The 20,762-nt window shown below is 45.9% G+C and overlaps 2 protein-coding genes across 2 annotated transcripts; one reads left to right on the forward strand and one right to left on the reverse strand.

Annotated features, from left to right (window-relative positions):
- Nucleotides 1-227: 227 nt before the first annotated feature.
- LOC120035039 (dCTP pyrophosphatase 1-like) lies at nucleotides 228-1,340 on the reverse strand. Its single transcript, XM_038981804.1, has one exon. The coding sequence runs from the start codon at nucleotides 1,244-1,246 to the stop codon at nucleotides 698-700; it is 549 nt and encodes a 182-aa protein (XP_038837732.1). The 5' UTR covers nucleotides 1,247-1,340; the 3' UTR covers nucleotides 228-697.
- Nucleotides 1,341-1,517: 177 nt separating this feature from the next.
- Nucleotides 1,518-19,925, forward strand: gatb (glutamyl-tRNA(Gln) amidotransferase, subunit B). Its single transcript, XM_038981601.1, has 13 exons — nucleotides 1,518-1,690; nucleotides 2,980-3,133; nucleotides 3,322-3,435; nucleotides 6,741-6,939; nucleotides 7,179-7,301; nucleotides 11,624-11,737; nucleotides 14,417-14,501; nucleotides 15,388-15,432; nucleotides 16,074-16,266; nucleotides 16,602-16,735; nucleotides 17,882-17,960; nucleotides 18,581-18,715; nucleotides 19,557-19,925. Exons 1-13 carry the CDS (start codon nucleotides 1,524-1,526, stop codon nucleotides 19,680-19,682), a joined length of 1,668 nt encoding a protein of 555 aa, XP_038837529.1. The 5' UTR covers nucleotides 1,518-1,523; the 3' UTR covers nucleotides 19,683-19,925.
- Nucleotides 19,926-20,762: the final 837 nt, after the last annotated feature.

The following is a 20,762-nucleotide window of genomic DNA, read 5'->3' on the forward strand; positions in this document are numbered from 1 at the left end:
GAAACACTACTGTTTAACAGACTGCTTATCAAAATGAACAGCTACAAGAGTAGCTCACTAATTTCCCCATCTCCCATAGTAACGTTGTGTGTGTGTGTTAATTTCCCCATCTCCCATTGTAGCTAATTTCCCAGGGAAGTAAATAAGGCAATAGTGATTAAATCTGATTGATAAATGCATTACAGAGTCAATATACATACATTTCATAGCATCTGCAGGACAGCAAGTATAGTTGAAGGCACTTTTACTTTTGGGCGGAAGACTCTCAGTAGCACACATGCATTAAATGTAAAGCAACAAAAGAACATAGGTTCCATCGATCATTGACAACAATATGGATTTAAGAGATTTAAATGTAGTTACTCATACTATGAAAAATAAAATGTACTTCTTACAAGGGCCTATACATTTGACTTTGGGGAACAGTTAAAATGACAAACCATCAGAGGGAAGTCCAAAGATGAATACCCATATAGTTAAAGAAAAACACTGGAATTAAAACGCACTTTATAAAACTAAAAGCAGCTAATGGCAGTTTGACCAACTATTGAGATACAGTAGTGCCCTAAATAAAAGATTGTATAAACATTCTCCATTGCCATTAACTGAAGTTGAACAGTATTTTTCAGTTCTTGTCTAATTTGTAAATGCAGGGGTGTGTTCATTACGCCAATTGGGCATGACAGCATGCAATCGCTCAGTCCTTGTATTCAGTGTACTTCTTAGACGAGCCATGCACCTTGCTGGCAGGGTACTTCAGCCTATTTAGGGCCATTTTGCGCAGCACTGCTTGGGGTAAATCGATATGACATTTCTCGGCCAGCTCAACTAGGTAGATGAGGACGTCGCTGAGTTCATGTGCCAGGTGCTCGCGCTCGGAGTCGGTCCAGCCGGGAAGTCCTTCGGTCACCTCGCCACGCCACTGGAACAGCTCAGATACCTCGCCCACTTCTCCGACCATAGCTAGCAGGAGGTTGCGGGGTTGGTGGAACTGGTTCCAGTCTCGCTCGTCAGTAAATTCCGCTTGCATTCGTCGTATGTCATCGATGGTAGGTTCGGCAGTGAAAGAGAACGTATCAGTTGGGGTTCTTCTCTTAGTTCCATTTTGCTTAGCAGCGTGGATTTCTGCCTCGCCGTTTTCACAGGCTATGTTTGACTTGCTAGGAGTGCCATTGGTGTGTTTAGTTTCAGATGGGGCCACCGTCTCTCCGTTCAGTCCATGCACTCCATCGCCGTTCATTGCCATGTCAATTTTACACCAAACTATTGCACGGATCAACACTTAATTCGCTGTTAAGAACCAACCTTGACAACAATATGGAAAAACTCCCGCCACAAATACGCTGCTCTTGTAGCCGGAAGGTGTAACATAAATCGCCGGAAATTCGAAACATGGGTTGCATTAAAATGTGTTACATTGTGGGGTGTTGAGTTTTCCTAAATGCACTTGCCCTCGGATTTTGTGTGAAACTAAGTTTACTATGACTACAACTACCATAATACCCTAAACAGAAAGGCTAAACATGGCAGGCTCCTCTGCAGGAATGACTGCACTGCTATGTAATATGAATAAACGAATTGCAATATTTTATCCAACGATTACTTACCAAAGGCACAATTGGTGTGTGATAAGGAGAATATGTATGTCTGTCTCCCGATGCCAGAGTCAAGCCCAAACAAAACGGAAAAGGTAGGTTCACGGAGTGAATGCTAACGTTAGCTAGCTCGCACTGATGTGCACTGTTTGTGTATCGTGTGCGCGCCTGTGCTAGTTAGCGAGGATGGCAGTCGCACATCATTCATGACCACATTCCCTTCCGTATTTAGACGTTGCAAACATTGCTGTTAGTTAAAAACCTTCATGCAGTTTATTTATAGCTAGTCGTCTGCATGATAGCCTCCTTTATAAATATGTAAATATTATCCTTCTTACCCCTCTCTGCCTTCAGAATATCCTCACAGGTTGTCTTGACAGGGGTTCTGAATGACTTTGATTAGGTATGATGATGTCACTAAAGTGTTGCTGATATGCCGCATTCAAAACAACTGGGAACTCATGACGTCAGTGATATTTAGGTCGGAAAGTCGGAGCTCTAGAAAGAGGCCCGAGTTTTTTTGTTTTTTTTCACCTTTATTTAAACAGGTAGGCTAGTTGAGAACAAGTTCTCATTTACAACTGCGACCTGGCCAAGATAAAGCAAAGCAGTGTGACACAAACAACACACAGAGTCACACATGGAATAAACAAACACAGTCAATAATACAATAGACTAAGTATATATACAGTGTGTGCAAATGAGGTAGAACAAGGGAGGTAAGGCAATAAATAGGCCATAGTGGCGAAATAATTACAATATAGCAATTAAACACTGGAGTGATAGATGTGCAGAAGATGAGTGTGCAAGTAGAGATACTGGGGTGCAAAGGAGCAAAATAAATAACAGTATGGGGATGAGGTAGTTGGATGGGCTATTTACAGATGAGCTATGTACAGGTGCAGTGAACTGTGAGCTGCTCTGACAGCTGGTGCTTAAAGCTAGTGAGATATGAGTCTGCAGCTTCAGTGATTTTTGCAGTTCGTTCCAGTCATTGGCAGCAGAGAACTGGAAGGACAGGCGGCCGAACGAGGAATTGGTTTTGGGGGTGACCAGTGAAATAGTTCAGAGTTGGATGACTGTTCATATCGATTTTTTTTTTTCCCGATCGGAGCTCGTTTTTCCCCAGTTGTTTTGAACGCACTGAAGTTGGAGATTTCCCGAGTTCCCTGTTTTGAACGCGGAAATAAGTCCAACAGAACTGTCTAAAATGCTGCACTGTAATTAGTGACCCACATCTAAACTCCTATAACAGACAACCCTGGCAGTTAGCTATTCATAAGTCCAGTCTATTAGTCAGTTCAAAAAATGAAATTGTGGAGTTGATATGGTGGCCTCTCATTTGTAAGTGTTCATTTCTCTGACTGTGATTGTGTGCTTCTAGTGCTCCCCAGGAGCTGGTAGGTGTGGTGGGTCTGGAGATCCATGCTCAGATCCACTCCAACACCAAGCTGTTTTCTGGCTCCCAGGTCGGGTTCCAGGCTCCACCTAACTCCCTGGTGTCCTTCTTTGATGCCTCCTTACCTGGAACTCTACCTGTAAGTTATGGTGCATCTGATGATAAACATGCCTCATGTCAATAAAGGCTGTTTGTCTATTCGTTGCATAATATTACAGTTGTTGTCCATCATAACATAATCTGGTCTATGTAACCTAGCCTACAATATGTCAGTGTACATAGGCCTACTCGGTCAAATGACTAAGTTCCTTTCCTCTTCCTCCTCAGGTGCTGAACAGACGATGTGTGGAGGCTGCAGTGATGACAGGCTTGGCCCTTAACTGTACCATCAACAGGAAGTCTCTCTTTGACAGGAAGCACTACTTCTACGCTGACCTTCCTGTAAGTCAACCCGGACCCCATCTATCCTTCAAGCAATCGTCAATCACATTTATTTCTAAAGCCCTTTTTAGGCTACATCAGCAGCTTTTACAAAGTTATTGAATACAGTAACCCGGCCTAAATCACAGAGGAGACAACTTACTCCCCCATTAATAAGTAGCTCTCATCGGTCAAAGCAGCCATCTCTCCCCAAATTAACTTTCCCATTTTACTTCCTCCATGTCCCTGAGCTAGGCTATCATTTAATAGTGACGAGTCTTGCTAAACCGGCAGAAAAGCTTATTGCCACCGATATCTAGCCAAATGACAGCTTCTGTTCCTGCAATCTGTTAGCTGTTAGAAGTCAAGTCGCGGCCAAGTGATATTCACCCTCACCTTGCTGCCAGGCGCTCCTGGGTAATTTTAGTGCCGTTATGACTGACATTTTATGACCTTGACATCAAGACATGTCATTGGAAGAGATTCAATAGCAATTGCCCAACAAAGCCTCCCAAAAAGTTTAATTTTACTTTGGAAAGAAGGGCAGCCCTAGCTTAATGTGACCTATGTAGAAAGAAATGACCCTGACATTACTCTTGACGAGCTTATGATGAGAAATTGTGGACTTAGAAAAGGATGAATTTGAATAATTTAAGTGCCTTAGCGGTATTATACCATAATGGGACTTTCCACTCTCAAGAAAATGACAAGACAGCTAGGAGATTTGTCTGTTACAGTGCAATCCATACCTTTCCTGTATTAGATGAGTGAAGAGTTTAAAAAGCTTCCCTAACTTTGTCCTATGGTCAAGGTCATTTCTAATGACCAATGGAGTAGCTTGTGAGGGTAATTTTGTGGGGTCAGGGAATGGATTGTTGATCGTCGGGTTGCCAGTGCAGTTGTCTTAAATGTTATGGTATGTCAATATCCTTTCAATTAAGAAATGAACTAGATGACATGATGGCCTAAGTCATTCTAGTTCTTTTGAATGAAAGCATATGATCAACACAAGGCCTGCCAAGCCTAGATTGTTAGAAGATTGAGTTGTCTTTCGAACCCAGCAGTCAGATTCATTGGTAATAATGTTATCGTGAGGCTACAGCTGCATAATCCTTCCTCACAGCAGAGGTAGATTATTGATTTCAAAAGCTCCGACATGTATCCCAGGGGTGAAATCCCAGCAGGAAGCCGAAGGATTATTCCCAAACCCCACCTCATCTTGTTTCCCCGTAGTAGATTTTCGGTCCGCTTACTGAGTGTTGCATCACCTCTCTCTTTGGGTTATGTTGAAACGTGCGCTGTTGAAACGATAGTGCCAGTTAAGATTTAAATGTTCACCATGCCCACAAGTGTTACCAATGCTTATAAATATGTTTTTGCTTACCCTGTAGACAACACTTGTGTTTTACCAGGCCCGGGAAATAGACAGGGAACAGGGATGGCGAGTACAAGGCCTGTATTGCATAATGAATCATGCTAATGCGTTTAATTCAGTTGGGAGGGATGTTCATGCTCTCTTCATGATATGTAGAGAGAGAAAATAATAGCCATGATGAGTGAAGCATTAAGCAGCACATTCTCCATGAAATTGTTTTACTAGCAGCCTATTGAAGTAGAGAGAGCGAGGACATAAAAAAAAACATGCATTTATTAAGAGCACATATATGGAGTTGTGCATTATTGATGTGTTCCATGATTACATGATCATTACATGATTTATGATGCGCTTGCCTGACCAGCAGCAGGAATGAATTGAAGTGGCAGGCAGGTGTTATAACAGCTAGCCTCTTCTTAATAACATGCACCAGCAGCTTCACACTAAGCTACTAGCGGATATGCATAATTATACTTTTCTGGAGTGTTTCCTGTGCAGACGTTATCCCTGACGACTATTTAATGACTCAAATGGATCTGTTTGTGGGACGTGGATGTACAATAGGTAGGGCTAGTTGAATCAAGGGTTGTAGAGGGGAATAGTTTGGTGCATCGACTCATGAATCCGTTGAAGGCAGCTTAGATTCAGTGAACTGAATCTGAAAACGACAAATAGGAGTCTATTTGGAGAGAGAGCTCTCGGGTTTGGATTTACTTTCCTGAACCGACCGAGTGCCTTAATACCAGACTGCTCATTAGGCTTTGGGGCTGGGGTGTGACTAGAAGGACCCAGAGGCTTCCAGTAGCAGTCTTTTACCACCACTGGTCTGCATCCAACTTCAGCTGCCCTTCATTATACAAAGCACCAACACCTCTTCAGTGATTATGCCGGAATTGCAAATGATCCACCATTTTGGTGGGTGCTAAGCTAACTAATGTAGCCTGTGTGTGAACAGCAATGCATACAGTATGCTAACTAGGCGGCACTTGCGCTAATGAATAACATTTGCATTGACACTGACAGAGCTCTATGAGAAAATGTATTATTCTAGAAAGGGAGAAATCAGCATCTTTTAATGCTATAATCCTGTATTTATAGTACACCGCAGAGATAAAATGGAATGTCTCCCGTGGTCCATTATGCTCGTGTTGTTGCCAATGATTGATTTGTTGATCAGGTACAGTACAACACACAGATGGTTACGGCTAATTCACTTTTTTCTCTCCTTTTTTTTTTTTGCTCATATTTATTCCTTCCCTTTCTTTTTCTTCGTCGGCATGCCAATAAGTATGATGAATGTTTAATCTTTTCTAGTGACGGTTGCCGTGGCAACGGGACATAGTGCTACCGTACTCACTTGTGGAATAGCGGTAGCCAACACAGTGGCACTTCAGAATAAGAGAACAGATAAAATATTAATTCAGTTCGCTTTTGTGACTTTGAACCCCTCTCAACGAAACAACAATAATATTCCAACCGCATAATAATGAGTTGGGGTAACCAGTTTTAGGGGCCTATTATCCCCCCTAAGTAACTAACTAATGGCTGAGTCTTAGCTCATGTTTAATGCATGGATTGTTATTTTGTTCATAACACTATTGACCCCTTCAAATATTTAAGGTTATTTCCAAGTTAATTGTAATGGGAAATCGTTGATTATGCAGGCCAAGTTTATTTCGGTATTAACCCCATGTTTTCCTATCGTGTCTATAATATAAATGACTTAATTGTATTATATAGTGGCTGTAATTAAATACCTAAGCCTGGTCCCAGATCTGTTTGCGAGGAGTCCTCTATAGGTAATACCTATAATCGTTGTCATGCCAAATGTCAAGTTTATACAGCATATGAGACCAGGCTATTACATATCTGATAAATGAGACACATTTAGACTGCTGAAGCAAGCACACAAAATTGACCTTTTCTAGTTTCATGTGTTTCCTCCATCCAGGCGGGCTACCAGATCACCCAACAGAGGCTGCCCATCGCGGTGGACGGCACCCTGACCTACAGTCACCTGGGGGGCCGTAAGAGGAACACGGTGGTCACCAAGAGTGTCAGGATCAAACAGATCCAGCTGGAGCAGGACAGTGGCAAGAGCCTCCACGATGACTACAGGAGCCAGACCCTTATAGACCTCAACAGAGCAGGTAGATGGAGATTAGCTTCCCATCGGTGTACCTCAACAGAGCAGGTAGATGGAGTTTAGCTTCCCATCGGTGTACCTCAACAGAGCAGGTACCATAGAGTTCAAACACTCATAGACTTCAAGAGGAGTCTACCACAGAGCTCCAACTAGTATATACAGATCTAGATAGAACAGGGACTGGCTAGCCAAATCCTATGTAGGCATATGGGGAGTGTATGTAACATGTCTCTCTCCCTCCAGGTGTGGGTCTGATGGAGCTGGTGATGGAGCCAGACATGAGCTGTGGAGAGGAGGCAGCAGCAGCCGTCCGAGAGATGCAGCTCATACTGCAGGCTCTAGGGACCTGCCAGGGAAACATGGCTGGTGGGGATGCCTGCATTTTACACACACACTCACTGACACACCAGGGAAACATGGCTGGTGGGGATGCCTGCATTTTACACACACACTCACTGACACACCAGGGAAACATGGCTGGTGGGGAGGCCTGCATTTTACACACACACACACACTCACTCACTAACACACCAGGGAAACATGGCTGGTGGGAAGGCCTGCATTTTACACACACACTCACTGACACCAGGGAAACATGGCTGGTGGGAAGGCCTGCATTTTACACACACACTCACTGACACACCAGGGAAACATGGCTGGTGGGGAGGCCTGCATTTTACACACACACACACACACACACACACACACACACACACACACACACACACACACACACACACACACACACACACACACTCACTAACACACCAGGGAAACATGGCTGGTGGGGAGGCCTGCATTTTACACACACACTCACTGACACACCAGGGTAACATGGCTGGTGGGGAGGCTTGCATTGGACACAGGGGCGCCATATTGGGGGGGAAAGTTAGGACGATTGTAAGGGCCTGTGACTGACGGGCTCTAAAAAAATATTAGAACATTAGGTTTAAAAAATATATATATTAAATTATTAACCTATCATCATAAATATAATATTTTATTTACAATGTACTAATACAACTAACAGTTTATTTTTCTTTTCTTGTTTTTGGCAAGAAGTAAACATCCAGAGAGCCTCTATATTGACAGCTGTCTCATACCTTCTCTCTTGCTATAGAGGGCCAGCTGTCTCATACCTTCTCTCTTGCTATAGAGGGCCAACTGTCTCATACCTTCTCTCTTGCTATAGAGGGCCAGCTGTCTCATACCTTCTCTCTTGCTATAGAGGGCCAGCTGTCTCATACCTTCTCTCTTCCTATAGAGGGCCAGCTGTCTCATACCTTCTCTCTTGCTATAGAGGGTCAGCTGTCTCATACCAAACAAACATCTTTCTGGTAAGAAGAGGGGTGGGGGTGTATGCCTTATGATTAACGAGACGTGGTGTGATCATAACAACATACAGGAACTCAAGTCATTCTGTTCACCTGATTTAGAATTCCTCACAATCAAATGTCGACCGCATTATCTACCAAGGGAATTCTCTTCGATTATAATCACAGCCGTATATATTCCCCCCCAAGCAGACACATCGATGGCCCTGAACGAACTTTATCTGACTCTTTGTAAACTGGAAACCATACACCCTGAGGCTGCATTCATCGTAGCTGGGGATTTTAACAAGGCTAATCTGAAAACAAAACTCCCTAAATTCTATCAGCATATCGATTGTGCTACCAGGGCTGGTAAAACCTTGGATCATTGTTATACTAACTTCCGCGACGCATATAAGGCCCTCCCCCGCCCTCCTTTTGGAAAAGCTGACCACGACTCCATTTTGTTGCTTCCAGCCTACAAACAGAAACTAAAACAGCAAGCTCCCGCGCTCAGGTCTGTTCAACGCTGGTCCGACCAATCTGATTCCACGCTTCAAGACTGCTTCGATCACGTGGATTGGGATATGTTCCGCATTGCGTCCAACAACAACATTGACGAATACGCTGATTCGGTGAGCGAGTTCATTAGAAAGTGCATTGACGATGTCGTACCCACAGCAACGATTAAAACATTCCCAAACCAGAAACCGTGGATTGATGGCAGCATTCGCGTGAAACTGAAAGCGCGAACCACTGCTTTTTACCAGGGCAAGGTGACCGGAAACATGACCGAATACAAACAGTGTAGCTATTCCCTCCGCAAGGCAATCAAACAAGCTAAGTCCCAGTATAGAGACAAAGTAGAGTCTCAATTCAACAGCTCAGACACAAGAGGTATGTGGCAGGGTCTACAGTCAATCACGGATTACAAAAAGAAAACCAGCCCCGTCGCGGACCAGGATGTCTTGCTCCCAGACAGACTAAATAACTTTTTTGCTCGCTTTGAGGACAATACAGTGCCACTGACACGGCCCGCTACCAAAACCTGCGGGCTCTCCTTCACTGCAGCCGAGGTGAGTAAAACATTTAAACGTGTTAACCCTCGCAAGGCTGCAGGCCCAGACGGAATTCCCAGCCGCGTCCTCAGAGCATGCGCAGACCAGCTGGCTGGTGTGTTTAAGGACATATTCAATCAATGCTTATCCCAGTTTGCTGTTCCCACATGCTTCAAGAGGGCCACCATTGTTCCTGTTCCCAAGAAAGCTAAGGTAACTGAGCTAAACGACTACCGCCCCGTAGCACTCACTTCCGTCATCATGAAGTGCTTTGAGAGACTAGTCAAGGACCATATCACCTCCACCCTACCTGACACCCTAGACCCACTCCAATTTGCTTACCGACCCAATAGGTCCACAGACGACGCAATCGCAACCACACTGCACACTGCCCTAACCCATCTGGACAAGAGGAATACCTATGTGAGAATGCTGTTCATCGACTACAGCTCAGCATTTAACACCATAGTACCCTCCAAACTCGTCATCAAGCTCGAGACCCTGGGTCTCGACCCCGCCCTGTGCAACTGGGTCCTGGACTTCCTGACGGGCCGGTAACAACATCTCCACCCCGCTGATCCTCAACACTGGGGCCCCACAAGGGTGCGTTCTGAGCCCTCTCCTGTACTCCCTGTTCACCCACGACTGCGTGGCCATGCACGCCTCCAACTCAGTCATCAAGTTTGCGGACGACACTAGAGTGGTAGGCTTGATTACCAACAACGACGAGACGGCCTACAGGGAGGAGGTGAGGGCCCTCGGAGTGTGGTGTCAGGAAAATAACCTCACACTCAACGTCAACAAAACAAAGGAGATGATTGTGGACTTCAGGAAACAGCAGAGGGAGCACCCCCCTATCCACATCGACGGGACAGTAGTGGAGAAGGTAGAAAGTTTTAAGTTCCTCGGTGTACACATCACGGACAAACTGAATTGGTCCACCCACACAGACAGCGTTGTGAAGAAGGCGCAGCAGCAGGAGGCTGAAGAAAATCGGCTTGTCACCAAAAGCACTCACAAACTTCTACAGATGCACAATCGAGAGCATCCTGTCGGGCTGTATCACCGCCTGGTACGGCAACTGCTCCGCCCACAACCGTAAGGCTCTCCAGAGGGTAGTGAGGTCTGCACAACGCATCACCGGGGACAAACTACCTGCCCTCCAGGACACCTACACCACCCGATGTCACAGGAAGGCCATAAAGATCATCAAGGACAACAACCACCCGAGCCACTGCCTGTATCATCCAGAAGGCGAGGTCAGTACAGATGCATCAAAGCAGGGACCGAGAGACTGAAAAACAGCTTCTATCTCAAGGCCATCAGACTGTTAAACAGCCACCACTAACATTTAGTGGCCGCTGCCAACATACTGACTCAACTCCAGCCACTTTAATAATGGGAATTGATGGAAATTATGTAAAAATGTATCACTAGCCACTTTAAACAATGCCACTTAATATAATGTTTACATACCCTACATTACTCATCTCATATGTATATGTATATACTGTACTGTATATCATCTACTGCATCTTGCCATCTTTATGTAATACATGTATCACTAGCCACTTTAAACTATGCCACTTTATGTTTACATACCCTACATTACTCATCTCATATGTATAGACTGTACACTATACCATCTACTGCATCTTGCCTATGCCGTTCTGTACCATCACTCATTCATATATCTTTATGTACATATTCTTTATCCCTTTACACTTGTGTGTATAAGGTAGTAGTTGTGGAATTGTTAGGTTAGATTACTTGTTGGTTATTACTGCATTGTCGGAACTAGAAGCACAAGCATTTCGCTACACTCGCATTAACATCTGCTAACCATGTGTATGTGACAAATAACATTTGATATGATTTGCTATAGTGGGCCAGCTGTCTCATACCTTCTCTCTTGCTATAGAGGGCCAGCTGTCTCATACCTTCTCTCTTGCTATAGAGGGCCAGCTGTCTCATACCTTCTCTCTTGCTATAGAGGGCCAGCTGTTTCATACCTTCTCTCTTCCTACAGAGGGCCAGCTGTTTCATACCTTCTCTCTTCCTACAGAGGGCCAGCTGTTTCATACCTTCTCTCTTCCTATAGAGGGCCAGCTGTCTCATACCTTCTCTCTTCCTATAGAGGGCCAGCTGTCTCATACCTTCTCTCTTGCTATAGTGGGTCAGCTGTCTCATACCTTCTCTCTTGCTATAGAGGGCCAGCTGTCTCATACCTTCTCTCTTGCTATAGTGGGCCAGCTATCTCATACCTTCTCTCTTCCTATAGTGGGCCAGCTATCTCATACCTTCTCTCTTCCTATAGAGGGCCAGCTGAGAGTGGATGCCAACGTGTCCGTCCACAGACCTGGGGATCCTTGGGGCATCAGGACTGAGGTCAAGAACATCAACAGTGCCCGCAACCTGGCCAGGGCCATAGGTGAGTGCTGCAGAGGGCTTTTCACAATAGTGAGCCAAACCAGAGGCGAAGCGAGAAGCTCCACTCGCGTCAATCTGTCCACGCGAGAATACGGCAATAAGTACACCAAGTGGGGATTGTTTTTGTATGGAGGTCTATGAGAGAGTGTCGGATCTGGTAAGAAAAAAAATGTGATAGCTAATTTTGTAAGTGAGGCTTATTTGACCTAATAGAAGTTGCATAATGTTTAGGTTGTTACGAATGTACTGATATACACTACATGACCAAAAGCATGTGGACACCTGCTCGTCGAACATCTCATTCCAAAATCATGGGCATTAATATGGAGTTGGTCCCTCCTTTTGCTGCTATAACAGCCTCCACCCTTCTGGGAAGGCTTTCCACTAGATGTTGGAACATTGCTGCGGGGACTTGCTTCCATTCAGCCACAACAGCATTTGTGAGGTCGGCACTGTTGTTGGGCGATTAGGCCTGGCTCACAGTCGGCATTCCAATTCATACCAAAGGTGTTCGATGAGGTTGAGGTCAGGGCTCTGTGCAGGCCATTCAAGTTCTTCCACACCGATCTCGACAAACCATTTCTGTATGGACCTCGCTTTGTGCACGGGGGCATTGTCATGCTGAAACAGGAAATGGCCTTCCCCAAACTGTTGCCACAAAAGTGGAAGCACAGAATCGTCTAGAACTAGAAGCGTTAAGATTTCCCTTCACTGGAACCGAGGGGCCTAGCCCGAACCATGAAAAAGAGCCCCAGACCATTATTCCTCTTCCAACAAACTTGACAGTTGGCACTATGCATTGGGGCAGGTTGCGTTCTCCTGGCATCCGCCAAACCCAGGTTCGCCTGTCCAGAGAATGCGTTTCCACTTCTCCAGAGTCCAATGGCAGCAAGCTTTACACCACTCCAGCCGATGCTTAGCATTGCGCATGGTGATCTTAGGCTTGTGGGTTTCCATGGCCATGCGGCTGCTCGGCCTGGAAACCCATTTCATGAAGTTCCTGACGAACAGTTATTGGGCTGATGTTGCTTCCAGAGGCAGTTTGGAACTCGGTAGTGAGTGTTGCAACCGAGGACAGACGATTTATACGCGCTACAGCACTCGCCGGTCCCATTCTGTGAGTTTGTTTGGCCTACCACTTTGCGGCTGAGCCGTTGTTGCTCCTAGACATTTCCACTTCACAATAACAGCACTTACAGTTGACCGGGGCAACTCTCGCAGGGCAGAATATTGACACAATGCCTGCCTTTCCGCCTTTCCGACATCTGCTCCCATTGTTAGGGCAGAGACAAGACCATCTCGTCATTATATAGACTATATTATATAGACTATTATAGAGTATCTCTGGCCAAACTGAGCCGAGCCATGCCAAGTTGTATTGAGCTGGCCTGGTTAAAGCCTTCACCATAGTTGCTGGAACCGTGCTGAAAAGGACCATGTGAATAGACAATATCTGAGCCAGAACAGTTTGGTTCAGGTTGGCACAATAGTGTGTGAAGGGTATATCCTCATTGTCATTGGTGGGGGTTAGTGGAGGTACTGAAGTGAAGCGGTCACGACCCAGTGGGTCTGGAATGAGCTAGTTGGAAGAACACTCAGGGAAATATAGACACACACACACAGAGAGAGAACGAGCGAACAGCATGGAATCCTTTTCATGGGCTGTCATCTTTCTGAAACAGTCGTCTGACGGAGGGCTGTGTAATTATGCGTGCACTGCAAGTCAAACTGGGAGTCAAAGATTAGAGACACCATGAGGCACAAACACACACACACACAGAAATTAGGCTCACACACACACACACACACAACCGGCCTTATCTGTCTTCGCCTGTGTAAATGTTCTCTCAGACAACTCAGTGAAGTAACTGCCAAAACTTCCTCTTGTCTCAACTTCATACGTCTTTCCATGATTTGTTCTTTCTGAGGTGTGTTTTATCCCTGAAGGCAGTCGTCACTCTCTCTGCCAGCAGGAATCAGAGAAACAGGCTTTCTGTTGACAGGAACTGAAGATGGAAAGGCTTCGGAAGAGACGTTTAGTGTAGCGGGATAGTTAACATTGACTAGAAAGCATGAGGCCTTTCCTACCCACACAAACTCAGGAAGATATAGAATACAACTTTATTGACCATTTGTTTCAGTGAACAACTGAGCACACAGTCTGTATGCCTAACTTAGGCTAAATTGGCTTTCTACAGAACAATAGATTTCCCATCAACACTAATTCCACTCCTACAGAGTTTCCCATCAAACTTTTTTCTTTTCTCTCCAACTTACTGGAGACAGTGGAGAGTCATAGGGGCCATTGAAATTCTTCACCAGGAGCAGCAGGCCATTAACAGTTCGTGTGATACGAAGTGACTTGGCCGCTTTCATTATTTATCCCAAGAGTAGACTTCCATTTTAGCTTAGTGCAGAGAAGTGATAAAGAGTTTATAAAAGTCAAAACTCCAGCTAGTCGTTTGTCACAGAGAACTAATGAAGCAGCAGTTAGGAGACTTCAGGCGTGGCCATGTGTCATGGCAGATGTTGGGAGGGTCTAACACCGTGCCAGTTGGCTGGATGCTTGCTTCTGATCAGGTGTGTGTGTGTGTGTGTGTGTGTGTGTGTGTGTGTGTGTGTGTGTGTGTGTGTGTGTGTGTGTGTGTGTGTGTGTGTGTGTGTGTATTTTCATCAACAGACTATGAGATCCAGAGACAGATGTTTGTCCTGGAGAGCGGCGGCACGGTGCAGAACGAGACACGGTCGTTTGATGGCAAGACTGGGTAAGAGGCTTATAGAAGGAACCCTCGAACCAAGTCAAGCCGACAAGTCCCATTACGTTACAGTGAGAGTGTTTCTGATAACATGTCAAAAATGTCTATTTCACAGGATACGGTACAATGTACGCAGGATGCGTCTCTTCAGAGTTTTAATAATTATTTGGGTCAGATATTCACCCCCCCATAATTCAACACTGTATTCCCATCTCCTGTGTGATATTTGATCTCAAGACATTCTCTCTTCTGAGGTTGACTTGAAAACGTTTTAGTAACTAAGGATGATGAATGAGGCCACTTGGAGTCAGTCAGTGTCTGGTGTTGTGGACCAGCGTGCTAGCGAGGGTTGTAAAGCCCATGAAATGAGCTGCTCTTCACACAGCTGGGGCCTGCCTCTAATGCGCAAGTTAGCGTTTTTCGTCATGAATCTTGTACTGGAGGCAGTTCTGCAGAGCGGTTAATAGCTGGCACAGCCACAAAGTCATAAAATCTGATTTTAAACCAAACCTTAACCACACTGCTAATATCCTGATGCCTAACACTAACCTTAAATGAAGAACAAAAAGCCCATTTTGACTTTGCAGCTGGCCTATCTAAGGGGAAATTGCTCAGTTCTGCCTCCAGGAGATTCATGACAATAAACGTCAACCTGCCCATAACACCATCGTGTGCTGGGCCTGATAGAGTGTATTTGACAGCAAAGGCCCACAGCTCTGTCATGGTCCAGAAATACACAGAATGACTGGGGGGCCCTCACCTCACACCTGTAGCCCTCGCCCATAGTTACAGCCTCTTCAACATGAACAATCTGCCGTAGTAACTGTTGTAACGAGCGAAACACTATCGTTATACAGTACCTCAAAGCCATAACACGTGTCCCTCTGTTTTACAGACACACCATTCCAATGCGAGACAAGGAGGGCCTTCAGGACTACAGGTGAGCACATCTCATATTCACTTCAGTATGTTCTAGCAGCACAGCCTCCAGCATGGTGTGTGGTATTATACGATCGCTGCTGTAGGGCCTGCATGGAGAGAAGAGGGGGAGCGAGACAGGAGGGAGAGGAGAGAGGTCATCGTGTCTAGGGGCCCAGTAGATGAACATACCGATAAACATGCGCCACCCCGCGGCCCTAACGCATCAGTTAACAAGAATTGTGACGGAGAGTAAGCGTGCGACGCAGTCACACAAGTGTGTGTGTGTTTAGTGTGTAGAGGAGACAGCCCTCTGTCTGACCGTGTGACACTGTCGTCTAAGAGGCCTGCAGAGATACAGCCAGCACTCCACTCTTATCTTTCTCTACTGCTGATAACAGCTCCCTCTCTATCTTCTCTTATCTCACTCCTGCCTCTCTTTCTCGCTCCCTCTCTCATCGGTTGTCTTTAACCGTGCTCGCTCTGGGTGCTCACTCTGTCACACATGCACTCCCACCTCTCTTCTCTCTCCCCTCGCTCTCTCTCGCTCACCTCTCTTCTCTCTCTCACCTTTTCTCTCTCCTCTCTCTCTCACCTCTCCTCTCTCCCACCTCTCCTCTCTCTTCTCTTGCCCACCTATTCTTCCCCCCCCCCCCCCCCCAGGTTCATGCCGGAGCCCAACCTGCCTCCTCTGATGGTGTACGAGGCGTGCTCTACAGCCCCCCCTGGTGTTGCCCCCAGCCAGGTGGTGGTTCTGGAGGAGGTGAGGGAGAGGCTGCCGGACCTGCCCAGCGTCAGGAGGCAGAGGCTGGTGGAGACCTACGGCATCCTCCCCGAACACAGCTTCACCCTGGTGGTGAGTGACTACTACAGTATGTAGGTGTGTCTGTTAACGTCCAACTGAGCAAGTTAATTATAGGAGATGGTAGGTATCTCACTCCATCTCTCTGGCTTTCATCTTCTGTCTTCCTCTCTCCCTCCCACTTTCTGCTCCTCCTCTCTCCCACCTCTTCCTTTATCTCTCCATTGTACTCTCTCCCTCACTGTCTCTCAATTTAATAACTACCCAAAGTAACCTATTCTTGCACAGCCAGTTACCCTGTCTGCACTTCTGCCTCTGTCCAGCAAGGCGCAGTAGATTGTTGTATATACAGTATTATCGAGTGTGTTTCATTGGGTCTCCTGTTGTAGAATGAGGACGGGCTGATGGACTACTTTGAGGCCGTCGTCAAGGAGACCAAGGCTGGACCGAGAAAGGTGATTGGCTGGGTGATGAAAGAGCTGCAGGGCCTCCTCCATCAACAGAACCTGAGTGTCAGCCAGAGGTGAGACACTCAGTCGTCCTCTTCCTCATCCTCTTCCTCTGTGTCCTACTCTAGCCTCAGTCATTCTCTTTCTCCTCTCCACCTCATCCCTATCATTCTTCCTCTACATCCTTCATCTGGTTTCGCCCTCTTCTCCCTTCCCCCCTCCCGAACTCCTATCATGTGTCTCTCCTCCCCTTCCTCCTCCTCTTCTGTTCTACTCTTTTCAGTCTTGCGTTGACTTCAAACCCCATGTTGAAGATCCTATCTCAGCATCCAACATCTTGGCTAGACGGAGGCCTGAAATCGTTTCCATACTGGAAGCATCATTGATGTGCTTTTTCCCTGCGATGTTTCCTATCCATCTTCATGTTGATACCTTCCGGTATTACTATGGCAGGCCATGAATGTGAATAGAGAATACATCTGGCCAATAAGCTGAGTGTTTTGAGTTGTTTTTCTATAATACTGTTTTTATCCTACACTCCAGACTGTTCTGAGACTGATCAAACAGAGTAAAGTGTGATGTGTTTTGTTTTATGTCTTTGTCTGAGAACTAGTGGATGGGTGGGTGTTTGTGTGCCTTTTTGTCCTTTTGAAAAAAGTGAGAGTGGATGTTGACTATGTGTGGATTCACGTGTTTGTTGTTTGTTTAGCCATATTTCCGTTCATAACTCAGTCAGTGTGTATGTGACTGTGTGTCTCTGGCTCAGTGTGTGTCTGACTCGGGGATTCGTGACAGCACTGTTGATCATGTGCCCTGTAGGTGGCAATGGGCTGTCACAGAGAGAGACGGGGCCAAATAGCCTCTCATTATAAGCACAGTGACTCCGGGGTAGATAGACACTGTCACACAGGAGAGGATAGACTGGGTCTAATGACATCTCCTGTGCCTTCTCTTCTCTCTCTCTCTCTCATATCTGTCTCTCGCTCTCTCTCTCATATCTGTCTCTCTTTCTCTCTCTCTCTCACACACATATCTGTGTCTCTCTCTCATATATGTCTCTCTCTCTCATATATGTCTCTCTCTCTCATATCTGTGTCTCTCTCTCATATCTGTGTCTCTCTCTCTCATATCTGTGTCTCTCTCTCTCTCATATCTGTGTCTCTCTCTCATATCTGTCTCTCTCTCTCTCATATCTGTCTCTCTCTCGCTCCCTCTCTCAGTCCGATCTCTCCTCAAGCTCTAGCCCAGATACTGAATCTCCAGGAGAATGGACAAATCTCTTCTTCTATCGCCAAGCAGGTGAGAGATAACAAAATGGCATAACATCCAAAACATTTAATGCAAAGTCCATATGTGTTACTACACTGAGTGTACAAAATATTATTAACACTTTCCATGACACAGACTGAACAGGTGAATCCAGGTGAAAGCTTTGATCCCTTATTGAGGTCACTTGTTAAATCCACTTCAAGCAGTGTAGATGAAGGGGAGGAGAGGTTAAAGAAGGATGTTTAAGCCTTCAGAGGGTGAATGGGCAAGACAATAGATTTAAGTGCCTTTGAACGGGGTATGGTAGTAGGTGACAGGCGCACTGGTTTGAACGTGTCAAGAAGTGCAAAGCTGCTGGGTTTTTCACACTCAACCGTTTCCCATGTGTATCAAGAATGGTCCACCACCCAAAGGACATCCAGCCAACTTGACACAACTGTGGGAAGCGTTGGGGTCAACATGGGCCAGCATCCCTGTGGAACGCTTTCAACACCTTGTAGTGTCCATGCCCTGTTGAATTGTAGCTGTTCTGAGGGCAAAGGGGGGTGCAACTCAATATTAGGAAGGTGTCCTTAATGTTTTGTACCCTCAGCGTATATTATATCATTTTCAATTAGGGTTTAACCTGAGTGTTTCATTGCTCCATACAGGTGTTCCAAGAGCTGTGGAAGACCCCAGGTAAAACGGCCCAGCAGATCGTCAAGGAGCAGGACCTGGGGATCGTCAACGACAGCACAGAGATCCACAGGATTTGCCAGAAGGTGGTGGACTCACACCCAGACCAGGTGAGGCCTCCCTGGAAAAGCGCTGCCACAATGAGGGCAGATAGTTTGCCCCTGGTGATGCGTTGGGCAGACCACACCACCCTCTGAAGAGCCCTGCGGTTAGGGGCGGTGCAGTTGCCGTACCAGGTGGTGATTCAGCCCGACAGGATGCTCTCAATTGTGCATCTGTAAAAGTTTGTGAGGGTCTTAGGGGCCAAGCCAAATATCTTTAGCCTCCTGAGGTTGAAGAGGCGCTGTTGCACCTTCTTCACCACACTGTCTGTGTGGGTGGACCATTTCAGATTATCAGTGATGTGTACGCCGAGGAATTTGAAGCTTTTCACCTTCTCCACTAAGTTCATGTGTCCAGAAGTCCATAATCAGCTCCTTCATTTTGTTGCCATTAGGAGAGAGGATATTTTTCTGGCACCACTCCTCCAGGGCCCTCACCTCCTCCCTGTAGGCTATCTCGTCATTGTTGGTAATCAGGCCTACTACTGTTGTGTCGTCTGCAAACTTTATGATTGAGTTGGTGTGCGTGGCCACTGTCATTGGTGAACAGGGAGTACAGGAGGGGGCTGAGCACGCACCCTTGTGGGGCCCCTGTGTTGAGGATCAGCGAAGTGGAGGTGTTGTTTCCTACCTTCACCATCTGGGGGGCGGCCCGTCAGGAAGTCCAGGACCCAGTTGCACAGGGCGGGGTTCAGACCCAGGTCCCTGAGCTTAATAATGAGCATGGAGGGTACAGGCTCATCGACTTTTTGCTAGTAGCCAGTCTTGATAGAATTCTGTTGATGATCAATAAATGAAATGCAAATGTAAGTATTTGTGACTTATGCTGCTGTTACTGTTCCCCCTACAGGTCCAAGCCATCCGCAGTGGGAACAAGAAGGTTCTGAACAAGCTCATGGGTCTGGTCCAGAAGGAGACTAAAGGCAGGGCTGACCCAGTCCTGGTACGGGCCATCCTGGAGCAGAAGACCAACTAACACTGTCTGTGGCCACCTTGACTGCCTCAACCTTTAAATGCCTGGTGGAATATCAAACTGGTCCAAGAGGCAGGAAACATGACATCTTTATGGCTTCATCATAGTTAACATGTCCTCTGGTGAAGAGGATTATTGTTGCTAAATCAACTGTCTGTCATGTTGTCTTCTGGCACCGTACCCGCCTTTAAGTTGTTGCAGTTGTATTGTAACTTTATTTGTGTACATAAATATATTCTAATTCTCTTTGGAGTGTGCACACTTATCCCCTCTCAAACACACACTTCATCTAAAACTGTCAAGGGAATGGCATACACATCCTCCATGATAATCACACTTTAAGCAGAGCCATTCTGGAATCCCTTTGCAGTTTGGAACACTCTGAACCCACCAATGGCAGAACACAGCTAATAAAGATAAGTCCCATTACCAGGCAGTTTGGGAGTCGTCCCAGAAGTCATCTTTCTGCTTTTATCACTGTCCTCTGGCAGCACTGGAATGAATCAGGAGAGCAGAGGACTATATGCAATGTATCTCCTGATACTCCCTCTAAAATGGATCGGATTAGGAATGATTTAGAGGTCAGTGTTCAGTCAGAGGAGAGAGAGGAAGTAGTCATGAGTAGTGAGCGCCCCCTTGTGGCTGTCAAGTGAAGGAGATACATACTGTAACCTGCAATACTGAGACATATTGGCCTTTTCTCTATCCTTTAGCCTTCTATGCTTGGCTCTCTAGAGTTAGGCATCTCTTTTACATTCAGATGGCTTGAATATTGGGTTTTGTCAAATCACGAGGTAATTCAATACTGGTTGGCTGTGTGCATGTGACTTCAGTTTGGTAACGTAGGTAGTTGCCTCCCATTCATCCCCTTTGTTCCTATTGAATGCCATATGCAGTGACCTATATAAGAGGTATTGTACATAACACAATTGGACTTCTTGATAAAAAAAAAAAAAAAAAAGAGGGTTTTGTGGCTGACTGCTATTTGAGTGCCTGTGAAGAAGACCTAGTTTTGAACAGAAGCTAGGTCACTGGATGAATGGCTGTCAGAAGCCCTGTTTATACCTGCTGTTAACATTTGTC

Source organism: Salvelinus namaycush, chromosome 42, assembly GCF_016432855.1.
Source record: "Salvelinus namaycush isolate Seneca chromosome 42, SaNama_1.0, whole genome shotgun sequence".
Classification (NCBI taxonomy): Eukaryota; Metazoa; Chordata; class Actinopteri; order Salmoniformes; family Salmonidae; genus Salvelinus; species Salvelinus namaycush.

Bases quoted from the DNA above. Each gene is read 5' to 3' on its own strand.
- LOC120035039 (XM_038981804.1), bottom strand. From the start codon at position 1,246: ATGGCAATGAACGGCGATGGAGTGCATGGACTGAACGGAGAGACGGTG.
- gatb (XM_038981601.1), top strand. From the start codon at position 1,524: ATGGCAGGCTCCTCTGCAGGAATGACTGCACTGCTATGTAATATGAAT. The intron at 3,134-3,321 runs GTAAGTTATGGT...CTTCCTCCTCAG, and splicing joins CCTTACCTGGAACTCTACCT to GTGCTGAACAGACGATGTGT. The intron at 11,738-14,416 runs GTGAGTGCTGCA...TTTCATCAACAG, and splicing joins CAACCTGGCCAGGGCCATAG to ACTATGAGATCCAGAGACAG.